This window comes from Chiloscyllium punctatum, chromosome 21, assembly GCF_047496795.1.
Source record: "Chiloscyllium punctatum isolate Juve2018m chromosome 21, sChiPun1.3, whole genome shotgun sequence".
NCBI lineage: Eukaryota > Metazoa > Chordata > Chondrichthyes > Orectolobiformes > Hemiscylliidae > Chiloscyllium > Chiloscyllium punctatum.
The window spans coordinates 21,137,635-21,157,350 of NC_092759.1; the positions used below are offsets into that span (position 1 = coordinate 21,137,635).

Below are 19,716 nucleotides of genomic sequence, written 5' to 3' on the forward strand. Positions count from 1 at the left end.
CGGGCAACGGAGCTACCCTGATATCCATCAGGTAGTAAAGGACAAAAAGATATTATGGGTGCAGACCATACAAGTTACAATGAATCAGATATTGTGGGGGGGGTGAGGGTAGCAGGTACAGCAATCAGTGGGAAAGTTAGCATCCTCAACAACAGGAAAACCTCATTGCACAAAACTACACACCAACACCTGTCCCGTCACCGTGTGGGGGAATCACAGACACAGACCCCCTTCCTGTCACCATGTGGGGGAATCACAGGACCCAGACCCCCTTCCCCTCACCGTGTGGGGGAATCACAGACACAGTCCCCCGTCCCGTCACCGTGTGGGGGAATCACAGACACAGACCCCCTTCCCGTCACCGTGTGGGGGAATCACAGACACAGACCCCCGTCCCGTCACCGTGTGGGGGAATCACAGACACAGTCCCCCGTCCCGTCACCGTGTGGGGAAATCACAGACATAGACCCCCCGTCCCGTCACCGTGTGGGGGGAATCACAGACACAGACCCCCGTCCTGTCACCGTGTGGGGGAATCACAGGACACAGACACCCGTCCCATCACTGTGTGGGGGAATCACAGACACAGACCCCCGTCCCATCACCGTGTGGGGGAATCACAGACACAGACCCCCGTCCTGTCACCGTGTGGGGGAATCACAGACACAGACACCCGTCCCATCACTGTGTGGGGGAATCACAGACACAGACACCCGTCCCATCACCGTGTGGGGGAATCACAGACACAGACCCCCGTCCTGTCACGGCGTTGGGGAATCACAGACATAGACCCCCGTCCTGTCACCGTGTGGGGGAATCACAGACACAGACCCCCGTCCCTTCACCGTGTGGGGGGAATCACAGACACATACCCCCGTCCCTTCACCGTGTGGGGGAATCACAGACACAGACCCCCGTCCCATCACCGTGTGGGGGAATCACAGACACAGACCCCCGTCCCATCACCGTGTAGGGGGAATCACAGACATAGACCCCCCGTCCTGTCACCGTGTGGGGGGAATCACAGACACAGACCCCCGTCCCTTCACCGTGTGGGGGAATCACAGACACATACCCCCGTCCCTTCACCGTGTGGGGGAATCACAGACACAGACCCCCGTCCCAATCACCGTGTGGGGGAATCACAGACACAGACCCCCGTCCCATCACCGTGTGGGGGAATCACAGACATAGACCCTCGTCCCTTCACCAATTGGGGGAATTGCAGGACCCCTGTCCAGGCAGTGTGTGAGGATAAAATTCCAGAGATCCATGCTGTAATATATGTTGTTCCCATATTCCTGAAAGTGGATTTGGAACAAAATTCTTTGAGGAAGATTTGCAAGGTACAGCAACCTGAGAGATCCGATTAATTTTGTCATCTGTGTCAGAGACTGTTGGAAATTTGCTATTTCTTGTGAATGGACCGATGGGAATGTGCCTGACTACCCTCAACCTTGGATCCTGGACTGGCAATTATCTGACTGATGTGCATTCGGTTAGATCATTTCAGCAAGTGGAACACAAATTACTTGTAGTAAGGGTGGGTCACTGCCTTTGTCACAGAAGTAATCGTTGATGTATGTGCTCAGCAGTCGGCGATCCCAGTCATCGGTTACGTGGCCTCCATAATTCACCCCTGCTATCAGATACTTGAGTGCATCCCATGGTGTAACATCATACTCATCCAGATAAATACTCAGGAGGTTTTCTGATACCTGCAAGGAGAGATCAGTATTTACATCGAGAATTAACACAACGGCCTTGTTCCATTTATCGAGGTTTTGGAAGTTAAGATATCTGGTCGGCATGGACGGGTTGGACCGAAGGGTCTGTTTCCATGTTGTACATCTCTATGACTCTATAAGTACAGGCAACTAGGGCTGGACAAACAAAAACTTCCTGGGGACAGTGTAGAGAGAGCTTTACTCTATATCTAACCCCGTGCTGTCCCTGTCCCTGGGAGTGTTTGATGGGGGACAGTGTAGAGGGAGCTTTACTCTGTATCTAACCCCATGCTGTCCCTGTCCTGGGAGTGTTTGATGGGGGACAGTGTAGAGGGAGCTTTACTCTGTATCTAACCCCGTGCTGTCCCTGTCCTGGGAGTGTTTGATGGGGGACAGTGTAGAGGGAGCTTTACTCTGTATCTAACCCCGTACTGTCCCTGTCCTGGGAGTGTTTGATGGGGGACAGTGTAGAGGGAGCTTTACTCTGTATCTAACCACGTGCTGTCCCTGTCCTGGGAGTGTTTGATGGGGAGACAGTGTAGAGGAGCTTTACTCTGTATCTAACCCCGAGCTGTCCCTGTCCCTGGGAGTGTTTGATGGGGGGACAGTGTAGAGTGAGCTTTACTCTGTATCTAACCCCGTGCTGTCCCTGTCCTGGGAGTGTTTGATGGATCTTTGGGTATATTTTGCAGCCTGCTTCTGAATTTGTTGAGCACAAACCAATTTTCTAAAAAACAGTGTGGAATATACAATATGGAGACAAACCAGACAGGTGACAAAGTGGTTTCTGTGACCCAAGTGACCTGGAGCCTGCCAACAGCCGCTCATTCTAAGGAAACATGCCAACCTCAAAGTCTGAGTCGTTGAAACCGTAGACAATGTTCCAGCCAAGCTGTTGGAATTTCTTGCGTTCCAGAAGGATACTGTGGAAGAAACACAGGGCGAACAGCAGCTTCTTAAACTTCCTGGGTTTGGAGCAACGTTTGAATTGCTGATCGGTCAAAAGGTTGTACAAGCGCTTCATGTTTGCTTTGATGCCCTGAGGGATATGGAGGGTGGAGTGGGTGGAGGAAAGAGAGATAGTCGTGAGTGAGGAAGTAAGTGAACAGACAGCTCTTTTCAGAGGGCTGACGTTTTGAATGTACAAGAGTAAATAGTCCCACAGCCCCGTGAATAATTGGAAATCCCCTGATTGCAATAAGTCTGTGTGAGGATATTGGTCACTTTTGCACCCAGGTTACAGGCACAGTGGGACATTCATGACCCCAGGAACATTCCTCTTCCTCGGATGTACCTTCAGATAAGGAATCCGTGAGAGAACTGGTGAGTTAATGTTTTGGACAAACAATCCAGAGAGCCAGGTTAATGATTGGCTTCTTCCTCCAACCCCTGTGTCTTTTGCACTGGACGCCGATACCCTGCACTTCCTGATGAAGGGCTTTTGTCCGAAACGTCGATGTTCCTGCTCCTCGGATGCTGCCTGACCTGCTGTGCTTTTCCAGCACCACACTGATCTTGATCCTATACCCTGCACCCTCTTGCTCCTCCTCTGTCCCCGTCCAAGTATAAAAGAGAACCTGTTTTCCAAACCTTTCAACTGGGAAGTTGTACCGGTCCTGAAACATTCCTCCCTGATTGGGTTCACATCCGGAAATGTGAATTCAATGAAAATAATATCTGGAATAAACAGCTAGTATAATGGTGACTGTGAGGCAGGATAGGCTCGGGTGTTTTCTTTGGAGCACAGAAGCTTGACGAGGGGGACATGGGAGAGATGGATAAGCTGATCAGGGACAGGGACAGGGACAGTGTGGGTAGAAAGCAGCGTTCTCCTGAATTGAAGGGTCAATACCAAGGCAGGGTAGTTTTACCTTGAAAGAGAGGATGTGACGAAAGCTGTTTTCACCCAGAGGGCACGGTGGGGGGGGTCTGGAAGGTGCCACCTGGGAGGGGATTTGAGGTGGGAAACCTCACAACCTTTGAAAGGCACTTGGATAAGCACCTGAAGGGGCAAGTGCTGGAAAGTGGGGTGAGTATAGATTTCCGGTAGTTTTGGTGATACAGACTTGATCAGCCCGAAATATGATTCATGGTTTATTGCTGTAAAACCCTGTATGGCTGACTAATGCCTTTTTTAAGTCTGCCCATTGTTATTCGGTCTGTCCTATACGAGACTTCAGGCCCACAGCAATGTGATTGACTCTCAACTGCCCTCTAGCAAAGCGACTCAGTTCAAGGGGGCAATTAGGGGTGGGGATCAAATACTAGTCTTATTAGGGATGCCCACATCCCACAGAAAGAGTGAATGGAATTCCCGAAAGCTGGAAGCAGGTGAGCTCCCTGTGAGTTACCTTTGGTGGCTCTGTCGTCATCTTGATGCTGGTCTGTAGGATGGAGACAGGAAAGTCAGGGTGAGGGCTGGAGCTTATCCAGAGTCGGAAATTGGGATGTGGATCCTGCACTTGCAGCTGCTCTATCAGCTTATCCAACTGGGGCATCCATGACAGTGACAAGTGACAGTTTGCAAGGAACACCCAGTTACCTGTCAGTCAGACAAAGAGAAAACAGATCACCTGGTATTACCTCTCTCCTGTCTCTCATTTCCCCGATGAGACGGATGAGAGGCCTGGACAGTTCCGAAACAATATCATCCATCATTCGACCAATGTTTGCTGTGCAGGCTAATGAAAGCAAGGCCATGGAACTGTTTGAGTACCGTTGGATGCTATGGCAGGGGAGAGGGAGCAGCACATGGTTTGCCTGATCGATGGGAGGGGCTGGCTAGTTACTGTGTGTTGGGGACAGAGTCCCACAGGCACATCTGATCAAACGAGCGACAAAAGGCTGACTCCTTACCATGGTGAAAGGTAAACTTGGGAGTGGTGTGAGAAAGTTCCTCCAGACACTGACTGTCAGCCCAATGGAATGGATGCAAGGCTGGCTAACAGAGAAGCTCAGGTACTTTGATGGAGGGCCTGGAGGCTCTGACAGGGGGCATGAACTCAAAAACAGTCGGAATGTTTCCACTTGTCAGCAACTCCAGGATTACGGCCGTAAATAATTCAACGGAGACCCTCTTTACCAAGAGACTGCTAGAGTGTGGAACTGATGACCATGGATAGGGGGGATAGTTGAGACAGGGGAATGGTTGAATCAAACAGAATAGATCTGCTTAAGGGGAAGCTGAATAAACAGGGATAAACAGCAGGACAGGCGAGATGGGCTGAGTGGCCTCTTTCTGTGGAACAAGACAAACAGTGTTCCTCCTTTCATCATACAGCTAGGTGGGACTAGGTTGACCGAGGAGCTGGACATACCTTCCGTTACACCTTCTGTAATCATACGGGTGGCGATGGGGGCTTGACCCTGACCCAGTGAGAGAGCGAGGAAGCTGTTCGCCATACCAGAGTATTCAGCAAGCTGGAGCAGGGAGTTAGTGGGATCCACCCCAGGGGAGAGCACAAATATCAGCGGCGTCCTTGAGTTGGAGTCATCAATGACCTGTGAGGAGGGACAGGATTGGTTTAGGATTCCTGAAGACTGGCTGCTTGCTGGAATTCTGATTGGGTGCCCTGTTTCTCACTGACCGATCTCATATCCAGCACAGGAGGTTCCACAAACTTGGAGCCAAGGTTGTTGACAATGAACGAGGTCACGCAGAAAGCGATGCGGTCCTGCCTTAAGGATCGTACGATCAGCATGCGCTGGAGCTCATTGCAGGTATTATCCCACTCAACTAGAGAGAGCAAGACAGGGGGAGTTCAAAACACTAGCAAGTCCTTGTGGCAGCTACAGCAACTCGACCTTTCTAGTCACCACCCACAATGTGAGGTGGGGTAGACGCCAGGAATGTTATGGAGATTGAGACTTGGCACGGATGGTGGTCAGTGCAGAATGTCTCTGATCAGGTTTGGCGAGATAGGATGTCTCATGAAGGAGCTTCACCAAAGGAAGAATACTGCCAGATTAATACGAGAATTAGTGTGGCATACAAAAAAAAAACAAACAGCCCTGGAAATACAAGGTGAGGCTGACTTGGAGAGAGAGAGTTTGCGTTAGACTGAGACGGGCTGACCTGAAGTTTTCATGCCTAGCTGGAAGCTGCTCTACAGTGGGGAGCTGGGAGTGAGCTGAAACTCAGTCTGATCAGGTAGGAGCTGGCTCACACTGGCAGGAGGGATGAGGAAGCCCCTCATTCCTTGGAGATAGGCTGGTGAAGCGATGCCATCAGGCTAGACAGGGTGGGTCAGCAGCTTCACAAGTCAGAATGCACTGAAGAGACACGGAGATAACCACATGCCATTGGGGTAAGGCGAGGAGGGGTTCAGGGAGGTTCAACAAAGAGATGCGGATTATAAACACCCATATAGACCAGTTGGGTTGTATGGCCTGTTTCCGTGCTGTTAATTCCATTTGACCACTGCATGCATGATCACCGGGAAATTGAGCCCACAGTCTCCTGATGTTCATGGCCAACAGGGAGGCTGCCCAAGAGAAGATACCCACCACGGATACCCACCTGGCAGCACAGCTGTTTCTGGCTCAGCATTGGTGTACCAAGCATGCCAGTCTTTGGGATACTGTTCAAAGGAGTTCATAATACCATGGAAATTTGTTAGTTTATCGAGCTCTGTGATGTTGTCCCAGTTGACATCAGCAAGCCAGGAAGGACAAGGATTATCCATCTGTTCCTCTCTATCCAACACCTGCAGGACGCAAGAAACAAAATCCTCACTTTTTCCAGTTAACTTTGGAACCTTTCAATTACCAACAACCTGTACTCTGAAGACCATCGCCATTGCTGGGTATACAGCTGAAGAAGTCCTTCCTGACAAGATAGCGGAGCTCAGGCTCCAACCTCGCCCTCTAACCCCAGCTCTGCACGATTCACATTCACACCTCTCTCTCCCGTGCTCACTGGTAACAATGACAGATTTAGTTTCAGCTCCCTCCTTTCCCCCTATCTCCATGACCTCCTCCAAATCCATCACCATACAGGGTCTTGGCAGCACCACCAATCCTGACCTTTTGCAAAGGGCCATTTTAATCACTTCACCATTGAGGGCTGGAATTCCCTCGCTAATCCAGTCCATGTACATCTCTCCTTGTTTAAGGTGTTCCTTCATACCTAACTTTGTGACCTAGCTTCTGTTACCTGTCCTAATATCTCCTTATGTGGCTCATTGCTGCATTCTGTGGGGAAGTCTATGAAACTGTTTGGGAGTGTTTATTGCATTAAAGCTGCTATGTAACTGTTCATGTTAGAGAACCTCCATGTATCAATCTTCCCGCTGACGTTCCCACTTTCATGCCTCTGGAGCTTTGAATCTTCCCTCCTACCTGCCATTCCTCCTTGGTACATCTCCCTGAATTAAAATCTAAACTCATTATCCTAACTCCTCCCCCACACCTTGGACCAATGCTCAATGAGAATTTCACAACTCCCACCTTCACGCTGATCTGGTCTTCCTTCCAAAACACCCAAACTGGCCACTAATATGGATTTATCTCATTCCCTGATTATCAGGAACACTCACTGCATCCCCACTGGGACACTCACTTCATCCCCACTGGGACACACCCTACACCCACTGGCACACTCACTGCATCCCAACTGGGACACACCACACACTCACTTCATCCCCACTGGGACACACCCTACACCCACTGGCACACTCACCATCCCCACTGGCACACTCATTTCATCCCCATTGGGACACACCACACACTCACTGCATCCCCACTGCATCCCCACTGGGTCTGACACACTGACATACTCACTGCATCCCCACCGGGACATACCCCACACCCACTGGCACACTCACTGCATCCACACTGGTACACACCACACACTCACTGCATCCCTACTGGCACACTCACTGCATCCACACTGGGACACACCATACACTCACTGGGACACTCACTGCATCCACACTGGGACATACCCCACACCCACGGGGACACACCACACATCCATTGGCACACATACTGCATTCCCACTGGGACACACCCACCCACTGGCATATTCACTGCATCCTCACTGGGACACATCCACTGGCACACTCACTGTACCCCATTGGGACACACTCCACACCCACTGGCACATTCACTGAATCCTCACTGGAATGCACCATACAACCACTGGCACATTCACTGCATAATCACTGGAACACATCCCACACCCACTGGCACACTCACTGTATCTCCACTGGGACACACCCCATACCCACTGGCACACTCACTGCATCTCCACTGGGACCCACCCCACTCCCACTGGCTCACTCACCAACCCCACTGGGACACACCCCATACCCACTGGCACACTCACTGCATCCCACTGGGATACACAATACACCCACTGGCACACTCACCGCATCCCCACAGGGACACACCCCACACCCACTGGAACACACTGCATCCCCACTGGGACACACCCCACACCCACTGGAACACACTGCATCCCCACTGGGACACACCCCACACCCACTGGAACACACTGCATCCCCACTGCGACACTCACTGCATTTCCACTGGGTCAGACCACACAACGCAGAAACTGCTTTCTCTTCCCATACCTTCACTGTAGCACATCTCCCTCCCTCACACCCACTGGTAGACACTCACCACCCCCCCACGCAGGAAGAAGTTGTACTCGTCCATGTTGAGTTTCCCGGCCACCTCCAGGATCTTGATGCACATTTGAAAACTGAAAAGAAGTTTGTGTCGCTCAAAGAGCCCTCTGCATGTATACCTAGGAAAAATGGAGACTTAAACATCACCCAACTACTCTCTGCACACTGGAGCACCAGATCTCCTCCCCACAGATCCTGACAGAGGAACAACCTGGGACTGATAGATTTTGGCTGGTTTAACAGATAATTGTTTCTGGGACCAAGAAGGAATTGAGATATAGTTGTGTCCATAATGAGCCACTCGCTGGTGGTTGTGCTGGTTCATCACAAGGCACTCTTCATGGGACCAGCTTCCAGTGCATCCCCCAGAACACAAAAATGAATAAACGTCCCACAGCCAGGCTGGGCTGGGCTGGGCAGTACCAGGTTTACAGGTGGTGAGCACACAGATTTGTCAGGAAATGTCTTTCATCCAGTCAACGTAATGGACTGGGTTTCAACAAGAGTGACAGTGGTTGTGTGACGTCTCCCAATCTGACCCTGAGCCCTCATTAGACTGGTCACTTACCTGTAGACAGCGTAGGTGTGATATTCATTGAGATTGGTGATGCGCTCCTGCAGTTTGGGGCTGCGTTTGCTCTTCTCTATGCTCAGGTTGAACAGGTCGATGTAGGCGTCCAGTGAAAATTGGTACATGGGGTCGATTTTTCCCATATCATTCAACACAAAGAAGAGGATGGAGGCTCGCTCAGCACATGAGCGGTAACCCTGAGTTTTAACAGACATATACAGACGATATTTAAAGACTGGCGAGCTTTCCCAGTAACCCTCTGCTGTTGGTAATCTTCCCTCTCAGTCTCACCTGGAGGAACTGCCCCTTGCTGTGGAAATATTTCCACGTTCACCCACCTTCCCCTCTCATACCTCATCCCAGGCAGGCCATTAGCCACAGTTAACAGTCTCTCTCTCTCTCTCTCTCTCTTTGTGCCAGGCCTGCTGAGTCTTTGCAGGGTTTTCTGTTTTAGCCTTGTATTATAAAACCCATCAGCATAGTCTACCCACGTGAGACTCAAGTGGCCTTGAGAAGCAGCTGGAGATCGGACAGAACTACAGAGGCTGAGGGCTCACTCAATCTCCTCCCCCCTCCCCCGAGACAGTCACAACTGCAATGAGATGGTCACCTCGCCATTAAGCCTGACACTCAAAGCAAAACTTGTCAGAAAGTGACAGCCTGTGGCATTCTACCGTGATGGTCAAAAGAAAATTCTACAAGGACTCTCTGCAAACGTAACTTAGGAATTGACATGTTGGCTTTGGGTGCTTGGAGAAGCTCAGTCAGGATCACTGCCTGTGGTGCAACCCAAATTAAACAAAAATAGGGTGGCCCCTTTGAAAAGCGTGGCAGACAGAGTGACACGTCAAGAGAAAATCTTTATCCATAATTTACCCAAAACGTCACGTCCTGTCCTATTGACAGCAGCACCTTTCAGAAACAGACTGGTCTCACCAGTCACATAGATACCCAGCGGAACTCAAGCAGCTGGACACCGGATAGGAACACCTTCCCCTCAAAGGGTACACAAGAAACCATGGAGTAAACCATTGAGCTATCCTAATGATACAACATATCACACAGAGAGCCAAGGGAGAGCTTTCTGAAAGCCTCATCCATCTATACGTTAGCTCCAGAGCTGAGTGTCTGCAAACGGGGCAGAAAGTCAAGGGTAGGCTGAGAGAGAAAGGAAGAGAGGGAGAAAAGGACAGGGGTACTTTCAAATCTGGCGTATCTTTCAGCTCACTTTGTTTGTGTTGATATTTATCTTTCAGTCAAGATTCCTTCAAGCCTCTCTTTATACCCCCTTTCAGAATATCCTTCCTGCCCCCCACCACCACAGTTGGTATGTTTATCCAGCACCAACCCCCCAACCCTTCAATGTTTTCATACCATTCACCTTGACCATTCCATGTGACGGTGAGTTTCACTGTTCTCTGGCTAAAGAGATTTCTCCTGAACTCCCACTTGGATTGATCAATGAATGTCTTGTACTGACAGCCTTCTAGTTTAACAGGCCGTCAGGAGGAGTCTGTACCCACCATCAGCTGGGTTCACACCATTCTGTACTCACTTCACGTGGAAATGCATCTGCTAAGGGCTTAAGCCAGGCATTTGCAATAAAAAGTTTACGTTAGACCCAGAAAGGTGAAGGTTAACTGTGCCCTTTCCGATGTGAGTCGGGTTGAGTTTGGTGAAGGTGTGTGTACAAACCTCTCGAGCGGAGTCGATTTTCACTTCCGTGGTCTCACTGCTCTCGATCTGCTCTGCAACCTCAGTAGCAGTCACCTTCGAGGTCTGCAGTGTGTTCACAAGTTGCACATCATCGAGGAGTGAGCCCGTTGCCTCATTCAACAGCCTGGAGAGAACAGGAAAGGAGGACCCTCAGCATGAAATTCAGCACCTGGACAGAGTGTCCACCTCACAACATGAGGTTCAGGACTGAGAGAAGTGGGACATCTTCCCCCTGCCTCCCACACCCACCCTCCACCATCACCACCACCATTACCATCACCCATCCTATCCTTCAAAGCAGTTTACTGTTGAGCTAACATTAGCCTGGGAAGGACATCACCCATGAACTGGTTCCTCCTTCGATCAGCAGTGAGCCCCTAACTGGTTTTCCTCCCAGTCAGCCCAAATGTCTGGTTGCAACTCTCCGTTCAGTAACCAGCATCCCCTGGGGCAACACAATCTGATGAACTCCTTGACCTTTGGCATTGCAGGGTCGGACTGAAACTCTTACCTGAGAATTTCGTCCTCTAGTTCTTTGAGTTTCTTCTTGCCAGCTGCAATGTTCATCACCAGCGAATCTTTCTGCTCCTCGAGTTCAGGCCGTTCTTTCCTCACCACGTTTCCGAGTAACTGTGCTTCAAGGCCCTAGAGCAGGGGTGGGGCAGAACGCCAGAGAAAACCATCAGACCCCACCATTCCACACACACGGGGCCATACCCCACCATTCCACAGACACTGGACCATACCCCAACATTCCACAGGCACTGGGTCACATCCCACCATTCCACAGACACTGGACCATACCCCAACATTCCACAGGCACTGGGTCACATCCCACCATTCCACAGGCACTGGGTCACATCCCACCATTCCACAGACACTGGACCATACCCCACCATTCCACAGGCACTGGACCATACCCCACCATTCCACAGGCACTGGGCCATATCCCACCATTCCACAGGCACTGGGCCATACCCCAATATTCCACAGACACTGGACCATAACCCACCATTCCACAGGCACTGGGCCATACCCCAATATTCCACAGACACTGGACCATAACCCACCATTCCACAGGCACTGGGCCATACCCCAACATTCCACAGGCACTGGGCCATATCCCACCATTCCACAAACACTGGACCATACCCCAACATTCCACAGACACTGGACCATATCCCACCATTCCACAGACACTGGACCATACCCCAACATTCCACAGACACTGGACCATATCCCACCATTCCACAGACACTGGGCCATACCCCAACATTCCACAGACACTGGACCATATCCCACCATTCCACAGACACTGGACCATATCCCACCATTCCACACACACGGGGCCATACCCCAATATTCCACAGACACTGGACCATACCCCAATATTCCACAGACACTGGACCATACCCCAATATTCCACAGACACTGGACCATAACCCACCATTCCACAGACACTGGACCATAACCCACCATTCCACAGACACTGGGCCATATCCCACCATTCCACAGACACTGGACCATACCCCAACATTCCACAGGCACTGAGCCATATCCCACCATTCCACAGACACTGGGCCACATACCACCCTTCCACAGACACTGGGCCATACCCCAATATTCCACAGACACTGGACCATACCCCAATATTCCACAGACACTGGACCATACCCCAATATTCCACAGACACTGGACCATAACCCACCATTCCACAGACACTGGACCATAACCCACCATTCCACAGACACTGGGCCATACCCCACCATTCCACAGGCACTGGGCCATATCCCACCATTCCACAGGCACTGGGCCACACCCCCCCATTCCACAGGCACTGGGACCATATCCCAACATTCCACAGGCACTGCGTCATACCCCACCATTCCACAGGCACTGCGTCATACCCCACCATTCCACAGGCACTGGGCTATATCCCAACATTCCACAGGCACTGCGTCATACCCCACCATTCCACAGACACTGGGCTATATCCCAACATTCCACAGGCACTGGGCCATACCCCACCATTCCACAGACACTGGGGCCATATCCCAACATTCCACAGGCACTGGGCCATATCCCACCATTCCACAGACACTGGGCCATACCCCACCATTCCACCGGCACTGGGTCACATCTCACCATTCCACAGGCACTGGGCCATATCCCACCATTCCACAGACACTAGGCCACATCCCACCATTCCACAGGCACTGCGTCATACCCCACTATTCCACAGGCACTGGGACCATATCCCAACATTCCACAGGCACTGGGCCATATCCCACCCTTCCACAGACACTGGGCCATACCCCACCATTCCAAAGACACTGGGCCATATCCCACCCTTCCACAGATACTGGGCCATATCCCACCATTCCACAGACACTGGGCCACATCCCTACCATTCCACAGGCACTGGGCCATATCCCACCATTCCACAGACACTGGGCCACATCCCACCATTCCCACAGACACTGGGCCATACCCCACCATTCCACAGGCACTGGGCCACATCCCACCATTCCACAGGCACTGGGCCACATCCCACCATTCCACAGGCACTGGGCCATACCCCAACATTCCACAGACACTGGGCCACATCCCACCATTCCACAGGCACTGGGCCATACCCCACCATTCCACAGGCACTGGGCCATACCCCAACATTCCACAGACACTGGGCCACATCCCACCATTCCCACAGACACTGGACCATAACCCACCATTCCATAGACACTGGACCATACACCAATATTCCACAGACACTGGACCATATCCCACCATTCCACAGACACTGGGCCATATCCCACCCTTCCACAGATACTGGGTCACATCCCACCATTCCACAGGCACTGGGCCATATCCCACCATTCCACAGATACTGGGCCATATCCCACCCTTCCACAGACACTGGGCCACATCCCAACAATTCCACAGACACTGGGCCATACCCCACCCTTCCACAGACACTGGGCCACATCCCAACAATTCCACAGGCACTGCGTCATACCCCACCATTCCACAGATACTGGGTCACATCCCACCATTCCACAGACACTGGGCCATATCCCACCATTCCACAGACACTGGGTCACATCCCACCATTCCACAGACACTGGGCCATATCCCACCATTCCACAGACACTGGGTCACATCCCACCATTCCACAGACACTGGGCCACATCCCACCATTCCACAGACACTGGGTCACATCCCACCATTCCACAGACACTGGGCCACATCCCAACAATTCCAAAGGCACTGCGTCATACCCCACCATTCCACAGGCACTGGGCCATACCCCACCATTCCACAGACACTGGGGCCATATCCCAACATTCCACAGGCACTGGGCCATATCCCACCATTCCACAGACACTGGGCCATAACCCATCATTCCACAGACACTGGGCCACATCCCACCATTCCCACAGACACTGGGCCATACCCCACCATTCCACAGGCACTGGGCCATATCCCACCATTCCACAGACACTGGGCCACATCCCACCATTCCACAGACTCTGGGCCATATCCCACCATTCCACAGACACTGGGCCATATCCCACCATTCCACAGACACTGGGCCATATCCCACCATTCCACAGGCACTGGGCCATATCCCACCATTCCACAGACACTGGGTCATATCCCACCCTTCCACAGGCACTGGGCCATTTTCCACCATATCAAAGACACTGGGCCATACCCCATCATTCCACAGGCACTGGGACATACCCCACCATTCCACAGACACTGGGCAACATCCCACTATTCCACAGGCACTGGGCAACATCCCACCATTCCACAGACACTGGGCCACATCCCTACAATTCCACAGGCACTGCGTCATATCCCACCATTCCACAGACACTGGGCCACATCACACCATTCCACAGACACTGGGCCACATCACACCATTCCACAGACACTGGGCCATATCCCACCATTCCACAGGCACTGGGCAACATCCCACTATTCCACAGACACTGGGGCCATATCCCACCATTCCACAGGCACTGGGCCATATCCCACCATTCCACAGGCACTGGGCCATATGCCACCATTCCACAGGCACTGGGACATACCCCACCATTCCACAGACACGAGGCCACATCCCACCATTCCACAGGCACTGGGCCATACCCCACCATTCCACAGGCACTGGAACCATATCCCAACATTCCACAGGCACTGGGCCATACCCCACCATTCCACAGGCACTGGAACCATATCCCAACATTCCACAGGCACTGGGCCACATCCCACCATTCCACAGGCACTGGGCCATATCCCACCATTCCACAGACACTGGGCCATATCCCACCATTCCCACAGACACTGGGCCACACCCCAGCATTCCACAGGCACTGGGCCATATCCCACCATTCCCACAGACACTGGGACAGATCCCAACATTCCACAGATGCTGCGTCATACCCCATCATTCCACAGACACTGGGACATACCCCACCCTTCCACAGACACTGGGTCATACCCAACCATTCCACAGGCACTGGGCCATATCTCACCATTCCACAGACACTGGGCCATATCCCACCATTCCACAGACACTCGGCCATACACCACCAGTCCACAGATACTAGGCCATATCCCACCATTCCCTCAGACACTGGGCCACATCCCACCATTCCACAGACACTGGACCATACCCCACCATTCCACAGACTCTGGACCATATCCCAACATTCCACAGACACTGGGTCATATCCCACCATTCCACAGACACTGGGCCATATCCCACCATTCCACAGACACTGGCCCACATTCCAACAATTCCACAGGCACTGCGTCATACCCCACCATTTCACAGGCACTGGGTCACATCCCACCAGTCCACAGATACTAGGCCATATCCCACCCTTCCACAGACACTGGGTCATACCCCACCATTCCACAGACACTGGACCATACCCCACCATTCCACAGACACTGGGCCATATCCCACCATTCCACAGACACTGGACCATACCCCACCATTCCACAGACACTGGGCCATATCCCACCCTTCCACAGATACTGGGTCACATCCCACCATTCCACAGGCACTGGGCCATATCCCACCATTCCACAGACACTAAGCCATACCCCACCATTCCACAGGCACTGGGCCATATCCCACCATTCCACAGACACTAAGCCATACCCCACCATTCCACAGACACTGGGACAGACCCCAACATTCCACAGACAACAGGCCATATCCCACCGTCCACAGACACTAGGCCACTTCCCACCATTCCACAGGCACTGGGCCATAACCCACCATTCCACAGGCACTGGGCCAGACCCCACCATTCCACAGGCACTGGGCCATAACCCAACATTCCACAGGCACTGGGCCACATCCCACCATTCCACAGGCACTGGGCCATATCCCACCATTCCACAGACACTGGGCCATATCCCACCATTCCACAGGCACTGGGCCATATCCCACCATTCCACAGGCACTGGGCCACATTCCAACAATTCCACAGGCACTGGGCCATATCCCACCATTCCACAGACACTTGGCCATACCCCACCATTCCACAGGCACTGGGTCACATCCCACCATTCCACAGACACTGGGGCATATCCCACCATTCCACAGGCACTGGGTCACATCCCACCATTCCACAGACACTGGGGCCATATCCCAACATTCCACAGGCACTGGGCCACATCCCACCATTCCACAGGCACTGGGCCATATCCCACCATTCCACAGACACTGGGACATACCCCACCATTCCACCGGCACTGGGTCACATCCCACCATTCCACAGGCACTGGGCCACATCCCACCATTCCACAGACACTGGGTCACATCCCACCATTCCACAGACACTAGGCCACATCCCACCATTCCACAGGCACTGGGCCATATCCCACCATTCCACAGACACTGGGCCATATCCCACCATTCCACAGACACTGGGCCATACCCCACCATTCCACAGACACTGGGCCATATCCCACCATTCCACAGACACTGGGCCATATCCCACCATTCCATAGGCACTGGGCCATACCCCACCATTCCACAGGCACTGGGCCATATCCCACCATTCCACAAACACTGGACCATACCCCAACATTCCACAGACACTGGACCATATCCCACCATTCCACAGACACTGGACCATACCCCAACATTCCACAGACACTGGACCATATCCCACCATTCCACAGACACTGGGCCATACCCCAACATTCCACAGACACTGGACCATATCCCACCATTCCACAGACACTGGACCATATCCCACCATTCCACACACACGGGGCCATACCCCAATATTCCACAGACACTGGACCATACCCCAATATTCCACAGACACTGGACCATACCCCAATATTCCACAGACACTGGACCATAACCCACCATTCCACAGACACTGGACCATAACCCACCATTCCACAGACACTGGGCCATATCCCACCATTCCACAGACACTGGACCATACCCCAACATTCCACAGGCACTGAGCCATATCCCACCATTCCACAGACACTGGGCCACATACCACCCTTCCACAGACACTGGGCCATACCCCAATATTCCACAGACACTGGACCATACCCCAATATTCCACAGACACTGGACCATACCCCAATATTCCACAGACACTGGACCATAACCCACCATTCCACAGACACTGGACCATAACCCACCATTCCACAGACAATGGGCCATACCCCACCATTCCACAGGCACTGGGCCATATCCCACCATTCCACAGGCACTGGGCCACACCCCCCCATTCCACAGGCACTGGGACCATATCCCAACATTCCACAGGCACTGCGTCATACCCCACCATTCCACAGGCACTGCGTCATACCCCACCATTCCACAGGCACTGGGCTATATCCCAACATTCCACAGGCACTGCGTCATACCCCACCATTCCACAGACACTGGGCTATATCCCAACATTCCACAGGCACTGGGCCATAACCCAACATTCCACAGACACTGGGGCCATATCCCAACATTCCACAGGCACTGGGCCATATCCCACCATTCCACAGACACTGGGCCATACCCCACCATTCCACCGGCACTGGGTCACATCTCACCATTCCACAGGCACTGGGCCATATCCCACCATTCCACAGACACTAGGCCACATCCCACCATTCCACAGGCACTGCGTCATACCCCACTATTCCACAGGCACTGGGACCATATCCCAACATTCCACAGGCACTGGGCCATATCCCACCCTTCCACAGACACTGGGCCATACCCCACCATTCCAAAGACACTGGGCCATATCCCACCCTTCCACAGATACTGGGCCATATCCCACCATTCCACAGACACTGGGCCACATCCCTACCATTCCACAGGCACTGGGCCATATCCCACCATTCCACAGACACTGGGCCACATCCCACCATTCCCACAGACACTGGGCCATACCCCACCATTCCACAGGCACTGGGCCACATCCCACCATTCCACAGGCACTGGGCCACATCCCACCATTCCACAGGCACTGGGCCATACCCCAACATTCCACAGACACTGGGCCACATCCCACCATTCCACAGGCACTGGGCCATACCCCACCATTCCACAGGCACTGGGCCATACCCCAACATTCCACAGACACTGGGCCACATCCCACCATTCCCACAGACACTGGACCATAACCCACCATTCCATAGACACTGGACCATACACCAATATTCCACAGACACTGGACCATATCCCACCATTCCACAGACACTGGGCCATATCCCACCCTTCCACAGATACTGGGTCACATCCCACCATTCCACAGGCACTGGGCCATATCCCACCATTCCACAGATACTGGGCCATATCCCACCCTTCCACAGACACTGGGCCACATCCCAACAATTCCACAGACACTGGGCCATACCCCACCCTTCCACAGACACTGGGCCACATCCCAACAATTCCACAGGCACTGCGTCATACCCCACCATTCCACAGATACTGGGTCACATCCCACCATTCCACAGACACTGGGCCATATCCCACCATTCCACAGACACTGGGTCACATCCCACCATTCCACAGGCACTGGGCCATATCCCACCATTCCACAGATACTGGGCCATATCCCACCCTTCCACAGACACTGGGCCACATCCCAACAATTCCACAGACACTGGGCCATACCCCACCCTTCCACAGACACTGGGCCACATCCCAACAATTCCACAGGCACTGCGTCATACCCCACCATTCCACAGACACTGGGCCACATCCCACCATTCCACAGACACTGGGCCACATCCCACCATTCCACAGACACTGGGTCACATCCCACCATTCCACAGACACTGGGCCATACCCCACCCTTCCACAGACACTGGGCCACATCCCAACAATTCCAAAGGCACTGCGTCATACCCCACCATTCCACAGGCACTGGGCCATACCCCACCATTCCACAGACACTGGGGCCATATCCCAACATTCCACAGGCACTGGGCCATATCCCACCATTCCACAGACACTGGGCCATAACCCACCATTCCACAGACACTGGGCCACATCCCACCATTCCCACAGACACTGGGCCATACCCCACCATTCCACAGGCACTGGGCCATATCCCACCATTCCACAGACACTGGGCCACATCCCACCATTCCACAGACACTGGGCCATATCCCACCATTCCACAGACACTGGGCCATATCCCACCATTCCACAGGCACTGGGCCATATCCCACCATTCCACAGACACTGGGTCATATCCCACCCTTCCACAGGCACTGGGCCATTTTCCACCATATCAAAGACACTGGGCCATACCCCATCATTCCACAGGCACTGGGACATACCCCACCATTCCACAGACACTGGGCAACATCCCACTATTCCACAGGCACTGGGCAACATCCCACCATTCCACAGACACTGGGCCACATCCCTACAATTCCACAGGCACTGCGTCATATCCCACCATTCCACAGACACTGGGCCACATCACACCATTCCACAGACACTGGGCCACATCACACCATTCCACAGACACTGGGCCATATCCCACCATTCCACAGGCACTGGGCA

At 52.8% G+C, this 19,716-nt stretch overlaps 1 protein-coding gene across 1 annotated transcript in view; it reads right to left on the reverse strand.

The window, feature by feature from the left end:
• The window catches only part of dnah2 (dynein, axonemal, heavy chain 2), a 330,858-nt gene that overhangs the window by 4,541 nt on the left and 306,601 nt on the right, over window positions 1-19,716 (reverse strand). Inside the window, exons 72-81 of the mRNA XM_072591365.1 lie at window positions 11,158-11,291; window positions 10,626-10,770; window positions 8,928-9,127; window positions 8,352-8,478; window positions 6,247-6,433; window positions 5,315-5,463; window positions 5,045-5,228; window positions 4,079-4,269; window positions 2,575-2,766; window positions 1,533-1,718 (exon numbers count right to left, since the gene is read on the reverse strand). Coding sequence (XP_072447466.1) covers window positions 1,533-1,718; window positions 2,575-2,766; window positions 4,079-4,269; window positions 5,045-5,228; window positions 5,315-5,463; window positions 6,247-6,433; window positions 8,352-8,478; window positions 8,928-9,127; window positions 10,626-10,770; window positions 11,158-11,291 — 1,695 coding nt within the window. The remainder of the gene's footprint in view (window positions 1-1,532; window positions 1,719-2,574; window positions 2,767-4,078; window positions 4,270-5,044; window positions 5,229-5,314; window positions 5,464-6,246; window positions 6,434-8,351; window positions 8,479-8,927; window positions 9,128-10,625; window positions 10,771-11,157; window positions 11,292-19,716) is intronic.